The sequence below is a fragment of the Monomorium pharaonis genome, chromosome 8, assembly GCF_013373865.1.
Source record: "Monomorium pharaonis isolate MP-MQ-018 chromosome 8, ASM1337386v2, whole genome shotgun sequence".
Classification (NCBI taxonomy): Eukaryota; Metazoa; Arthropoda; class Insecta; order Hymenoptera; family Formicidae; genus Monomorium; species Monomorium pharaonis.
In genome coordinates this window covers 8,064,208-8,079,753 of record NC_050474.1, presented here as the reverse complement: position 1 = coordinate 8,079,753, position 15,546 = coordinate 8,064,208, and the positions used below count along the sequence as shown (strand labels likewise).

At 35.6% G+C, this 15,546-nt stretch overlaps 1 protein-coding gene and 1 long non-coding RNA gene across 2 annotated transcripts; both read left to right on the top strand.

Moving 5' to 3' along the window:
• Nucleotides 1-3,758: 3,758 nt before the first annotated feature.
• Nucleotides 3,759-5,471, top strand: LOC105840063 (EEF1A lysine methyltransferase 1). The gene is made up of 4 exons (XM_012686806.3): nucleotides 3,759-4,053; nucleotides 4,137-4,284; nucleotides 4,897-5,106; nucleotides 5,206-5,471. Exons 1-4 carry the CDS (start codon nucleotides 3,901-3,903, stop codon nucleotides 5,337-5,339), a joined length of 645 nt encoding a protein of 214 aa, XP_012542260.1. The 5' UTR covers nucleotides 3,759-3,900; the 3' UTR covers nucleotides 5,340-5,471.
• A 6,047-nt stretch (nucleotides 5,472-11,518) lies between these two features.
• On the top strand, nucleotides 11,519-12,411 carry LOC118647006. Its single transcript, XR_004964340.1, has 2 exons — nucleotides 11,519-11,741; nucleotides 11,831-12,411. It is a non-coding gene; the product is annotated as an uncharacterized LOC118647006 (long non-coding RNA).
• The last annotated feature ends 3,135 nt before the right edge of the window (nucleotides 12,412-15,546 follow it).

Here is a 15,546-nt window from a genome sequence, read left to right as displayed (position 1 = left end):
ATATTATATGTTTGAAGCTTATGCCTAATATAATTTTTTTATGTAAATTTATGTTCTTTTGCATTATGTCATATACTGTCGCTCTTGAATTGCATTATTTAAACTAAAATTTTAAAATAATATATGATTACGTTATCAATTTAATTGATAATAATGATACTTAAGTCGTTTACATATTTGCAATTGGTACAGAAAAGGATTGCATTTCAAGACAAACAGTACATGCAGTCTAATGAATCAAAATAGTATATATTATTATATACATATTTTGATGAAAAATAATATTAAACTCAAAGATCCAGTCTTGATCACCTTGATAGAAATATATTAATGAAATATTTCACAAAAACTTTTTTATTTGATCCCTTTTTATTATTTATTAAGATTTATTAAAATGCATTAAAATTCATTAAAATTTATTAAAAATTAATATTTAACATTTATTGAAATTTATAAAATTTATTTATATAATAAATAACAATGTAATAAAATAAATTTTATGAATTTTAAGAAATTTTAACAAATTTAAATGAGTATATATTAAGGAATTTTAATATATTTTAATAAATTTAATAAATTTTAATGAAACAGATCTCTCTCTCTCTCTCTCTCTCTCTCTTTCTCAATGAAGAGAGATTTTTAATTAAATATTTTTATTAGGACATATAAACAATTTCTTATTTTCTTCTTTCAAGATTACGCATAAATTTTCTCTAACCTTAAAAGAGAGATAGCACATGATGTTTAAACAGACAATGGTTGGGATTGAGCCAAACGCTATCCATGCACTACCTCTGAAGCAGTAGCACGGATAGCGCACGTTTATGACGTCAAACGCTATGGACAGTGACGTCATCATAATTTTGATAGCGCTATCCAGCGTCTCCGCGAACAGCGGTAGTGCTACGTAGCGCTAATAGTGAGCTCCCCGAACGCACCCTATGTGTGCGATCCGCTCGATGAATTTCCGCGGATTGTCAACGTATCAAAAACGGCGGATCGTTTGTCATTGGTCGAAATTTAATACGCCCGATACGCGCGTATCGTAATACGCGTCATGGGACGTCACCCTTAAGATGCCATCAGCCAATCACAGAGCCGTATTAGCATCTTAAGACATTGCTTGAGACGATCTTTAAATAAGATTCGACTATGAATACCAGCCCTAGTCTTCATATGTACAACTTACGTTTTTTTGCCTTAAGGCCATTGCACGTACATTTCCTTAAGCCCGTATCAGACTAATGATTGGGATTGAGATTGGATTGAAATTTGACGAATCAGAACAAAGTTTTTAAAACTTTTGCTTAATTTACTTGCTCTGATTGGTTAGATTTCGTTCCAATTTCAATCTCAATCGTTAGTCTGATACGGACTTTAATCGTAATCGTAAGATTTCGACCAATCATATTGCTCAAATTAGTCGCAACCAACTGAATTAACCAATCGTATTGCTCAATTTCTTACGATTACGATTAATAGCAAATTCGGTTGCTTGTACTAGTGCACTGAGTGTATATTAAGGTTTGTTTATAGTCAATTTTTATATTTAAGAATCATCTTAAATTCTTCTTAAAATACTTCTTAACCAGTAAAATGATCTGTACAACATCCATAGAATTATTTTTTTGGTTAAATAGTTTTTGAACATGTATTCTTAAATATAAGAATACTGATATAAAATATGTAAATAAGCCTAAGTGCGCACTTAGTGCGCACTAGTGCAAGCCAAGGTCTGTAGATGAACGACGGGAGGGGAAAAAAGATCATTGCATGAGCGCCATTTTGGAGTCATAAAGTGTATGTGTAGTGTACGAGTTTGTTGTACGAGAAGAGTGTGAGTGAGTAGTAGTAAAGGGAAGGTGGAATTGATACATCGTATTGGCCCCGGCCATTTTGGGGCGAAAAGACTAAATATAAGTGGGAAGACCTTCCTTCTCCTCCCGTCATTCATCAACAGACCTTGGTGCAACCGAATTTGTTATAAGAAAATGTACGCAATGGCCTTTACCTTACGACTGCGACACCTACGTCTCGTTCTCTGTCTTCGGCCTTAAAGCCGAAATCACATGGTGCGGAAGAAAGCTGCGGAATAGAACGTGCGCATAGAAGTAGCCAATCAAAATTTTGCCGCATCAACGCATTCTAATGTGGCAAAGCTCTGATTGGCTGCTTTTATAATGCACGTTTTATTCCGCAGCTCTATTCCGCACCATGTGATTTCGGCCTAAGGTCATTGCACGTACATTTTCTTAATCGTAATTGTAAGAAATTGAGCAATACGATTGGTTAATTCAGTCGGTTATGATTAATTTGAGCATGTGATTGGTCGAAATCTTACAATTACGATTAAGGAAATGTACGTGCAATGGCCTTTATACTGTGCCTACGTCTCGTTCTCTGCCTTTGGCTTAATTCTGTCTTTGGCCGGTATTCATAATTAAATCTTATTTCAAAATCGTCTTAAGCAATGTCTTAAGATGCTAGTATATGGCTCTGTGATTGGTTGATGGCATCTTAAGACAGTACTTAAGATGATCTTAAAGGGTGCGTTCTTAAATTTGCAACGGATGCAGCCAGATACACCAGAATGTCGTTCTATCTTTGTTCAACTTTTTGTAAGTAACAAAGATGGAATGACATTCTGATGTATCTGGCTGCATCCGTTGCGAATTTAAGAACGCACCCAAATATAAGACCCGACTATGCCCTAGTTTACACCGAACACTTGGTACGCGTATCAAGTAGTGAATTTAAGCTGATCAGCCAATGATTAAACACATTTACTAGTTATTTATTATTTGATACGCGTACCAAGGCTGCGTTTCGATATTCACTGCCAGGGCCCCGATTCTTGAATTCATTCGCAAGAGAAACGTATTCGCAAATTCTGTTCTTACAGAAAAGTTGAAAATTTATTGGCTATCGTATGACTTTCAACCAATAAACTTGCAACTTTTCTGTTAGAGCGGGTATTTGCGCATACGTTTTCTTGCGAATGAATTCAAGAATCGAGCCCCAGTATTGAAATTCTACAGTGTATGCTCTAGTTTACACCGAGCACTTGGTACGCGTATCAAGTAGTGAATTTAAGCTGATCAGCCAATGATTAAACACATTCACTAGTTATTTACTATTTGATACGCGTACCAAGTGCTCGGTGTAAACTAAGTCTATGGCTGGTATTCATAGTCGAATCTTATTTAAAGATCGTCTCAAGCAATGTCTTAAGATGCTAATACGGCTCTGTGATTGGTTGATGGCATCTTAAAACAGTACTTAAGATGATCTTAAATATAATGCTAAGACTCCATGTATGCGATGAGCTTCGGCAAACGCACGCGGTGACCAATCAGAATTCAAACGCTTGCTGTGACTTGCCGGAACCCGACCTGCGCCTGATTGCTGATTGGTCACCGCATGCGTTTGCCGGAGCTCACCGCAGACATGGAGTTTTAGCATAAAACCCGACTATGAATACCGGCCTATGTGCTCGGTGTAAACTAGTGGCCTGTTTTTTCTAGCTGCACTGTTGCACCGGTGCAATAAGTTAAAGTAATGGTCTGTTCTTTCTAGCTGCACTGTTGCACTGGTGCAATAAGTTAAAATGAGAAAAAATATACTTGTCTTACTTTAACTTATTGCACCGGTGCAACAGTGCAGCTAGAAAGAACAGACCAGAAGACAAGTATATTTTTTCTCATTCTAACTTACTGCACCAGTGCAACAGTGCAGTTAGAAAGAACAGACCATAGATCTCTAACTGAATATTAAACAAAGACAGAAATACTGTTGCTGTGTCGATTTGTGTCTTGCTGGAAATCTCCCGTAATTTTTATATCTAAGGAACTGGGTTAATGAACGGCGGTATACTCATGCAGATTAATTACATTGTAAACAATGAGCGACAACGATGACGATCGACCACAATTGAGCTCGAGTACGCTTGCCGCGTTAGAGGAATTTTTAAAAGAGAAGAAAGAGCGAGAGAATTTGTTGAAACGCATATCCGAAGAGAATCAAGTGCCGGATACTCCCTTTGACGAGGACTGGGTGAGCACGCGATAAAATAATGTGGCAGATTTTTTTTAATATTCTCAGAAATTTACATTGCACTATTACCGGCAACTTTTCAGCAACTGAGTCAATTTTGGTACAATGACGATACAATAGAGGCTTTTGTCAGAGGTGCCTTAAACTCTACGCCGGCAAATGGAAGAATTGCTCTGGTCTCTTGTCCGACACTTTACAGCAAATTGAAGAGAGAGTGCGGTGAACGACAAAGTATGACTGAGATGCTTGTATCGTGAATATGTGGGAGTAACATTAACCGAAGGCAAGTTCTCAACTCGGAGATTTAAGAAGTTAAAGAAAGTTTGATAATATATAGATGATATGTAATGAACTTCTTTTTTCTCAATTTATTTTAGAAGGATAAGATCAATTCCTAAAAATTTATGTCAATTTTTTGTTTCTGCTTTATTATTATCAAAGAAAGAATACAATTTTATAAATAACATTTATTCTTTGAATAAAATTTATTGATTAGAAAAGTTAATTGTATTCAACGTAATAAAACAAAAATTAAAAATAAATCAATTTTCAAGGATTGATTTTATTCCTTCAGAGTAAATTTGAACAGTAAAGCAAATTAGTTTACTAAGTCTGGTGAAAAGCGTAGACAAAATAGAAAGAAAGAATAAGTCCAATATATTGAATAAAAAAAAACAAAGCATCACTCATTCAACATATTAAACTGTGCCCTTTGTTTTGTTTTATTATGTCTGGAGCTTAACATATCAATTCTCTATGTATTGCCAAAGTTTTATAACTTTTAATTTCTGGGTTGAAAATCTTGTGAATAATTTGCAAAAACATATTACTTTGATATTGCAGTCAAGCTGTTTGAATATGACAACCGGTTCAAGATATTTGGCACAGATTTTATACAGTATGATTATAAGTTTCCTCTGGACGTGCCCCGGAACATGTCTTGTCAATTTGATTTGGTTATAATTGATCCACCATTCCTCTCGGAAGAGTGTCTAACCAAAATGGCAGTAACAATAAAATTTTTGACCAAGAAAAATATTGTTCTCTGTACAGGTGTGTACAAAATTGTCTTTTTGTTGCAAAAACTTCTCTCTGTTATGTATTAAGTCTATTAATTGTATATTGACAGTGGGATTATTGTTTTACGCATAGGTGCTGTTATGGCAGAATTGGCGAAGAGGCTGTTGGATGTCAGGAAATGTGACTTTATTCCAGGTCATAAGAACAATTTGGCGAACGAATTTTACTGCTATTCGAATTTTGATTTTGACAAAACATTAAAATGAAAACAAACAGTATTAGAAACAGTATTAGAAAATTCGAACAAAGATATATTTATATATATTTGTGTAAATCAGGGATCTGGACAGAATCAAATTATGATTTGGTTATGGTTTAATAAAAATATTTAAAAACCAGTTCCAGTTTTCTTTGGCAATAACAAAACCCTAAAACCGTTTAAGTTCCAGTTTTTTTCAGGTTACAGTTCTGGTTCTTTATTCTAATAATATTTAATAAGTAATTATGTAAGTTATTATTAGTATTTAACAATATTTAAGTGTTTAATAATAATTTATAAAGAATTAAGTATGGAGGAAGGAATCAATTTGAATTGTACTACCAATAATTCTATTGCTTCAAAAAAAGAAGATAATTAAGAGAAATAAAAGAAAAAGCAAAAAAAGAGAGTTAAGCAACAATCCGCGAAGTTGCAAACAAAGAGTAATGATACGATAACTTCAAAGAGTAATAATACGAGTAATAATACGATAATTTCAAAATACGACTATATAAAAGATTTTTGTATACCCACAGATGTCACAAGGGAAGGGGAGCAAGCGAAACACTTACCCCTCCTCCCTGGTACAGTCAGATTAGCCGACTAATTAAATATCAATTAAATACTTTATTTCAAATTTAAGTTTTGTTTTTTTAAATTTTTTAAAATTATTTACTTAAAAAATCTTTAATAATTTACTTTAAAAAAAGTTTAAATGATTTAAATTCTTAATAAAACACAAAAATATAAAATATTAAAAAATGTATAATAAAAAATTTTTTTAACAAAAAACTGATTTACACCTACCTTGTCACAATGAGAAAACTTTAATACTAAAAAATTATATAAATATAAAACATATTGGAGTACAAATTCCCAGCTAGCCAGGCCTGTTAAAATCACCCAGCTAGCAAAATGACGCAAACTTTGCGCGAAGTTTGCCGCAAACTCGAGCAAACCTTTGCAACAAAATTACGACAAGGTGTGTCCGCATTAAGCTTAGCTTTTGCTGGGAAGGCTTGTTGTAAATAGTATGACGCATATTTTATGCAAATAACAGGGTAAAATTTGCTAGTAAAGCATAACAACAAATTTGCAGCAAGAACAAGGCAAACCTTGCTGTACACAATATGATAACAAATTTGTGGCAAGAATAGAGCAAACCTTGCTGTACATAGCATGATAGTAAATTTGTGGCAAAAACAAGGCAAACCTTGCTATGCACAATATGATAGCAAATTTGTGGCAAGAACAGAACAAATATTGTCGAAATTTAGATCAACAAAAAAAAAATATTAGACTGATTAGTCCAATATCAAATGTGAATGGTGCAATCGTACTTGGTTCTCTGTTCTCGACGAGCCCCTTTTATTAATCCAGTAGGTAAATCTTTTTCACGAGAAATGCGCCATCTCGAGATAGATAGTAAAGTCAGAAATAAAATTTAAAACCCGGTAATGCAATCCTGTTATTTGCATAAAATGTGCGTCATACTATTTGCGACAAGCCTTGCCAACAAAAACTAAGCTGTTTACGGACACATCTTGTCGCAATTTTGTTGCGAAAGTATGCTCGGGAAGTTTTATTTTGTTCTTGCTACTAATTTGCCGTTATTCTGTGCTTAACAAGATTTCCTGTTTCTGCCATAAATTTATTGTCATGTCGTGTGGCAAGATTTGCTCTGTTATTTGCTTAAATTTTGCATTTTATCGTGTCGGAACAAATCTTGTAATTTCTTTACGTAATATTTATGTACAAGTCTTTCTCTGTTATTTGCAGCATCGTGTGATGAAAACTTTTGCCGTAAATTTGCTCGAAACTTTTAGAAGACAAAGCAACAGACAATTACTTGTCATAAAATTGTTGTCAAAATTGAAACAATCCTTGCTGTAAAGCTTTCACGATATGTGATTTTAACAGGCCTGGCTAGCTGGGTCACATATCGTGAAAGCTTTACAGGATTGTTTCAATTTTGACAACAATTTTATGACAAGTAATTGTCTGTTGCTTTGTTTTCTAAAAGTTTTGAGCAAATTTACGGCAAAAGTTTTCATTACACGATGCTGCAAATAACAGAGAAAGACTTGTACATAAATATTACGTATAGAAATTACAATTAAGATTTGTTCCGACACGATAAAATGCAAAATTTAAGCAAATAACAGAGCAAACCTTGCTACACGACATGACAATAAATTTATGGCAGAAACAGGAAATCTTGTTAAGCACAGAATAACGGCAAATTAGTAGCAAGAACAAAATAAAACTTGCCGAGCATACTTTCGCAACAAAATTGCGACAAGGTGTGTCCGTAAACAGCTTAGTTTTTGTTGGCAAGGCTTGTCGCAAATAGTATGACGCACATTTTATGCAAATAACAAGGTAAAATTGGCTAGTAAAACATAACAACAAATTTACAACAAGAACAAGGCAAACCTTGCTGTACACAATATGATAGCAAATTTGTGGCAAGAACACGACAAATCTTGTCGAAATTAAGATCAACAAAAATGAAATATTGGACTGATTAGTCCAATATCATATGTGAATGGTGCAATCGTACTTGGTTCTCTATTCTCGACGAGCCCCTTTTATTAATCCAGTAGGTAAATCTTTTTCATGAGAAATGCGCCATCTCAAGATAGATAGTAAAGTCATCCAGAATTAAAGTTTAAAACCCGATAACCCAGCTAGCCAGGTCTGTTAAAATTATATATCGTGAAAGCTTTACAGCAAGGATTGTTTCAATTTTGACAACAATTTTATGACAAGTAATTGTCTGTTGCTTTGTCTTCTAAAAGTTTCGGGCAAATTTACAGCAAAAGTTTTCATCACACGATACTGCAAATAACAGAGAAAGACTTGTACATAAATATTACGTAGAGAAATTACAAGATTTGTCCTGACACGTTAAAATGCAAAATTTAAGCAAATAACAGAGCAAACCTTGCTACACGACATGACAATAAATTTATGGCAGGAACAGGAAATCTTGTTAGGCACTGACCCAGACAACACGCATGTCTAAAAGACATCTTTAAAACGTCTTAAAAGAGACGTCTTTGAGACTTTATTAAAAGACGTCTTTATGACGTCTTAAAATCGTCTTATTTTAGACGTCTCTCTTAAGACGTCTAAAATACGTCTTTTTAAGACATATTCTTTGAGACGCCATTTAGACGTCTTTACGACGTCTGAGAAAGACGTTTTTAAGACGTCGAATGACGCACATAACCAAATCTGCCGTGTGATGCGATCAAGTCGATCGACGTGCTTATCCCGTATCAATTTTTGAACTCTTGCACGTATCGCGTGTGTGTTGGGACGTTTTGTCCCGGTTTGCTGTGTAACGCAGCCGAGTGTGGATACGTTAATACAACACAACTTTTTAACTCTCGTACGTATCGCGTGTGTAGGCTGTTATTGGAAATAATTAACCTTTCTGACAACATTTCTGACAACAGTTTTTGACAATTAATAAACCGGACGATAATAGTGTTGCGCTTAAGTTGCTGTAAAATATGTGACTGAATCCAGTATCTCTGTAAAATTCTGTAATTTCCAATCACGAAAACATGAAATAAAATTGAAATATATAATATAAAATTTTTTATTTATAAAAAAACTTATCTTAATAATAAAATAAAAATAATGAAATATAAATATAAAGTATTTTGTTTAAAATAATAAAAAATAAAAAATAATAAACCTAGCTTTTGGAATCCTTGGTGGAAAAATTTTCTACAAAATTCTAAAAAACTACAAAAATTTACAAAAGTGTGTTTCAAATTTAGCATTTTTCTGTAAAAACTACAAAAAAATGCCAGAATTGGAACACTTTTGTAAATTTTTGTAGTTTTTTAGAATTTTGTAGAAATTTTTTCGCCAGGGATGTCTAAAATAATTTTTATATAAGACGTCTCAAAAACGTCATAAATAAAAAAAATTAGACGTCTTTTAGACGTCTTAAAAACGTCTTAAATCGGGTCATAAGACGTCTTAAAGACGTCTCAAAGACGTCTTTCTGATAGTTTTATAAGACGTCTTATAGAAATATAAGACGTCTTTTAGACGTCTTTAAGACGTCATAATGTTCTCTGGGGAATAACGGCAAATTAGTAGCAAGAACAAAATAAAACTTGCCAAGCACACTTTTGCAACAAAATTGCGACAAGGTGTGTCCGTAAACAGCTTAGTTTTTGTTGGCAAGGCTTGTCGCAAATAGTATGACGTATATATATTTTATGCAAATAACAGGGTTGCATTATCGGATTTTAAATTTTATTTCTGGGTGACTTTACTATCTATCTCGAGATGGCGCATTTCTCGTGAAAAAGATTTACCTACTGAATTAATAAAAGGAGCTCGTCGAGATTGTCGAGAACAGAGAACCAAGTACGATTGCACCATTCTCATATGATATTGGACTAATCAGTCCAATATTTCATTTTTGTTGATCTTAATTTCGACAAGATTTGTCCTGTTCTTGCCACAAATTTGCTATCATATTGTGCATGGCAAGGTTTGCCTTGTTTTTGCCACAAATTTGTTATCATGCTGTGTACAGCAAGGTTTGCTCTATTCTTGCCACAAATTTGCTATTATATTGTGTACAGCAAGGTTTGCCTTGTTTTTGTTTCAAATTTGTTGTTATGCTTTACTAGAAAATTTTACCCTGTTATTTGCATAAAATATGCGTCATACTATTTACAACAAGCCTTGCCAGCAAAAGCTAAGCTTAATGCGGACACACCTTGTCGTAATTTTGCTGCAAAGGTTTGTTCGAGTTTGCGGCAAACTTCGCGCAAAGTTTGCGTCATTTTGCTAGCTGGGAATGCAACCCTGTTATTTGCATAAAATGTGCGTAATACTATTTGCGACAAGTCTTGCCAGCAAAAACTAAGCTGTTTACGGACACACCTTATCGCAATTTTGTTGCAAAAGTGTGCTCGGCCAGTTTTATTTTGTTCTTGCTTCTAATTTGCAATTATTCTGTGCTTAACAAAATTTCCTGTTCTTGCCATAAATTTATTGTCATGTCGTGTAGCAAGGTTTGCTCTGTTATTTGCTTAAATTTTGCATTTTATCGGAGCAAACCTTGTAATTTCTCTACGTAATATTTATGTACAAGTCTTTCTGTTATTTGCAGCATCGTGTGATAAAAACTTTTGCCGTAAATTTGCTTGAAAGACTTTTAGAAGACAAAGTAACAGACAATTACTTGTCATAAAATTCCCAAATAGCCAAATGAAAAGGCAACGTGTTGTCATTTTGCTGTCACTTATTCCCTATTAATTTCATCAAACTAAAGCCGAGGTATTTCCTCAAACTGTCTGTTGTTCTGATATTATGTAAAATTTTTCGTTAGAATTCAACAAACTGACGACAAGTTGTCAACATGCACGCACAAATGCTGTCAATGTGATAAGTTTATTATTCCTCAATGCATGCACTTACAATTTTATAAACTCATGAAGGTTATTTGCCCTCCTGGTGCTAACTTTGTTCCACGTTAAATTACAATGACAGCAAATTGTGGGCAAGTTCACAACATACATGCAGTGCATTAATTTGCCCGATATACTCAATCTCGCTTGGCTATCTGGGTTGTTATCAAAATTGAAACAATCCTTGCTATAAAAAGCTCACGATATGTGATTTTAACAGGCCTGGCTAGCTGAGTAGGAGCCAATTTTCGATTTCTGCGAAAGGAGTGGATATAATTTGCCCACATTCAAAGTGGCCACGCGTAAATTTTACCATGTTCGAAATGGCCACGTGAAATATTGCACGGAGTTCAATTTGCCCACGTTCGAAACGGCCACGTTCGGAACGGGTTCGAAATGGCCACGTTCGGAATGGCCACGTTCAAATTGGCCACGTTCGAAACGGCCATGTTTGGAATAATTTTTTTCTTGTTTGCGTGGAAAGTTACAAACCCATATGGTGCATCCCTTTGTAACCGTGAATCCTGTGTGCCTATTGGCTGCGGATAGCCGCGGGATTCAGGGTCCGGGCGGCGGGCTCGAATAAGTGAGAAGACGGTGTGTTCGGTAATACTGGGTGTTTACGATAATGGCTATCCGAGTAATTTTCTCTAGGACCAAAATATATGATAAGCACAACCATCTACTATCATCATGATTCGTGACAACTCAATGCTGTCCGGTATAGCCAAATCATCACGAGCAAGCAGGGGCTGTAATCTCTTATGTATTTTTCGTGACCAGCGTTTGTTGCGCCACCGCTGTAAGCGAACCCGCCGAACCGAACTAAAATGCAATATGGCCGTCTAAAATCAACATGGCCGTAGTAATGAGTTCCGTTCAACAAGCAAAGTAAAGTGAAGCAAAGCTTACGAGCGAAGAAGGAGGTTATTTCTTACGAACGGAATAATTTAAAACTGATGGTATGTAATCGCAATTCCGCTTACAGAAACAGCTTTTTTCTCGCTGCGATTTAATTTGTGGTATGGTATAAAGAGACTTCTTTTTTTAGACACCAGTAGCTGTTCTTATGTGTACACCAGCCTTCGACACCATATAGAATAAAGATGCTGTCAGAGGAGTTAGATGAGGGAGCTACAACCAAGAAAAAGCAATCTGTGATCACATTACTTAGCTTCGACAAACGATGACCTAAGTTCAACTGATTGTAGGCTCTTACGTCCACGTGGAATCAGCTGCTCCTTTGCAACTTGCAACAGGCTAAGGCTGCGTTCCGATATTAATTGTCAGTACTGAAAATCTACAGTATATGTGACATAAACTATAGATTTTCAGTACTGGCAGTGAATATCGAAACGCAGCCTAAGTTACGAAGAAGCAGCTGATTCCACATGAACGTAAGAAAGAGGCTACAATCAGTTGAACTTTGGTCATCGTTTGTCGAAGCTAATGGGTGTCAAGACAAATCACTTGAATGCAAACTACTTTCCAGTATGTTGTAGCATAAGAAAGCAAGAAAATTGTATTGGAGGAGAAACAACGTGATTTAGAGAATAAGGTGCTCTGTCACATAGAATGTAATTCTATTATAAAAACATGTAATGGTTCCATAAAATAAATAAGTTCAAAAAATTTATTAAATATTAATTTGAATGTGTATGTATGTGCATGTGTGTACGTACGGGTCAATGGGCGGGAAGGGGAGTGAGGTGAAAGGGGAAAGAGCGGCCATATTGCATTTTAGTTCGGTTCGGCGGGTTCGCTTACAGCGGTGGCGCAACAAACGCTGGTCACGAAAAATACATAAGAGATTACAGCCCCTGCGAGCAAGTTGCGAGTTCCGTGAGTTTGTAGCAGGTAACCTAAAAAGTACGACATAAATAATTTGATTATTACAATTAAAAATAATCTGTTTTTAATGTATGATAAGATTATTAACTTTAAAATAGTAATTATATGTAACACAATCATGTATTTGTAAAGTATTGTCTAAAGTAATATCAGAGTTTATTTTATTTACAAATATTTATTTTGTCTATCAAGTTTCTATCATAACGGTATTATTTCAAAACCTAATATTTTAATTAAACATTGATTCTCAATAAATGTTATTATTTATTATTAACTAACATATATATTAGAAAAGTCATCTTTTATTAAACGGATGGTGTTAACACTTTGAAACAAATGAGATAAATTATGTAAAATTACTAAATAAATCATTATTAATAATATTTTTTAGATTACAAGTAAAATAAAAATTTAAGTATAAATATTTTTCTTTCTTGTAACAACTGTTAATGATAAGTTGCATGGTGTTATCATTGATTTAAAAAATCATGTATCTTTATGTATAAATATTATGCATGAATATTTCACTAATGTGAAACTAATAATAATGTTTACAATAAATTTTTTTAATTTGTAATACAAGTGCATAGTAAATTAAGATATACTGTAAACAGATATACGTTAGATATGCATTAGATATACGTTATAATATAGAAACTTGATAGACAAATTAATAAATAAAATATTTGTAAATAAAATAATCTCTTTAATATTACTTTAGACAATACTTTAAAAATACATAATTGTGTTATATAATTACTATTTTAATGAAGTTAATAATCTTACCATACATTAAAAACAGATTATTTTTAATTGTAATAATCAAATTATTTATGTCGTACTTTTTAGGTTACCTGCTACAAACTCACGGAACTCGCAACTTGCTCGTGATGATTTGGCTATACCGGACAGCATTTAGTTGTCATGAATCATGATGATAGTAGATGGTTGTGCTTATCATATATTTCGGTCCTAGAGAAAATTACTCGGATAGCTATTATCGTAAACACCCACTATGATTTATTCAGTAATGATAAGCTTATTCTAATATGTACAATTCCCTATGCTAATATATACAGTGTGGTCCTCGAAATGCGAGGCGTGCGTGTGATATGCTGGCAACTATGTCGCGGTGTGTCTGCGCGCGCAATCGGTGCGGTGCCCTGATTGGCTACAGTGGCGGTGCGTGTGATCGGTGTCGGCGGGATGCCTGGGTTGGCTACGGCGGCGTGCGCGCCGGTCGGTCTGCGCGGCGATTGGCGGTGGGTGCGGTATCAGGCCCTAAGGCCTGACGTTAGCGGCGCTGTGAATTGGCGCGGTCGTCGGCACGGTGTCCGGTATCAGCCGCTCGGCGCATCAGCTGATCGATCGACGGCGTTGTTGTCACCACGCGTGGTGACAAGTCGCGGAGGCGGTTCCTCCTCACTGCGGAGTCCCCGGGTCGGAACGACGGCGACCGCTCAGTGCGCGGAGAGCTCGGGTACGGATCGTGTCGGTGAGCTACCGCTCGGTACGCGGTCAGGAAAGCACTCACTGCGTGCCGGGAAGAATCAAGTGTTAGGTTACGGCGCTCAATGTGCGCGCTAGGAAGCCTGGCTCACTTCACCAGGAGGCTGGGTCTGCTCACTTCACAGGCCGGGGAAGCTCTGCCTTCTGTCGCGAGTGAAGGGCTTATATACCCTCCACTCGGTGGTGAAGGAAATAGAGAAGAGCGGAGGGAGCGAGCGAGGTAGGGGTAACGGCCTTACCTCCGTTCTAGCGGCAGCGGAGGAACGGCTCGTTACACCTTACGGAAAAAACACTCTAATTTTGAGAGTTTACACTCAAAATTGAGTGTTAATACTCGATTTTGGGAGTTTACTCCCAAATTTAAGTGTATACGCTCAAATCTGGAGTATTTACACTAAAGATTGAGTGTTTATATTCGAACATTAAGTGTGTATACCCAATGATTGAGTGTTCATACCAAAGTTTGGATTTAAATACTGAATATTTGAAAGTATACTCTCAACATTTGGATATGACACTCAATATATAAATGAGTGTATACTTCCAACATAAAGTGTGAACACTGAAACGTTGGGGATATACACTCAACATCTATCGGTTGAAGGTATAAATATTGAGTGTGCACTCTTAAACATTGGATTAGAAAATGTTAAATAAAAACAAAAGCAAGAAAAGCAAGTTCAACCGAGATTAAAATTAATCTGCATTGGTAGCAATGGACATAAAACGAATATCGAAAATAAACATACAACTATATAGAGTGTTCAGCTGGCTTCAAGTATTAATTTGAGTATTACTTTTAACTTGGATGTTTGCTATCTAATTGAGTGTTAATTTCAGTGTTATTCTTAAATTTAGGATTAACATTGAAATTAACACTCAATTAGATGGCAAACATTTAAGTTGAAAGTAACAACACTGTAATTAAAAGTAAATTAAAAAGCGAACACTCAAGTTGAGTGTTTACCCCTTGTCCCAAATTATACTCAACTTGAGTATTTTTTTAAGTGTTATTTTTAGTGTTTTTTTCGTAAAGGCAGAGAAGGCTTTGCGTGCACACACACACACACACACATGGGGGGATGCAAGGGGGACCTTCGGCCCCTTCGCGCACCCACCCCGTCTGAGTCGCTAAACCATTGCATTGTACTGCAAATTATGTAAAACATACGTGGCCATTTCGAACGTGGCCGTTCCGAACGTGGTCGTTCCGAACATGGCCGTTTCCGAACGTGGCCGTTCCGAACGTGGCCATTTCGGACGTGGCCGTTTCGGACGTGGGCAAATTGAACTCCGTGCAATATTTCACGTGGCCGTTTTGAACGTGGCCATTTTGGACGTGGCCGTTTCGGACGAGGCCGTTTCGGACGTAGCCGTTTTGAACGTGGGCAAATTTACGTGTGGCCA

Bases quoted from the DNA above. Each gene is read 5' to 3' on its own strand.
- LOC105840063 (XM_012686806.3), top strand. From the start codon at position 3,901: ATGAGCGACAACGATGACGATCGACCACAATTGAGCTCGAGTACGCTT. The intron at 4,054-4,136 runs GTGAGCACGCGA...GCAACTTTTCAG, and splicing joins CTCCCTTTGACGAGGACTGG to CAACTGAGTCAATTTTGGTA. The intron at 5,107-5,205 runs GTGTGTACAAAA...TTTTACGCATAG, and splicing joins AAATATTGTTCTCTGTACAG to GTGCTGTTATGGCAGAATTG.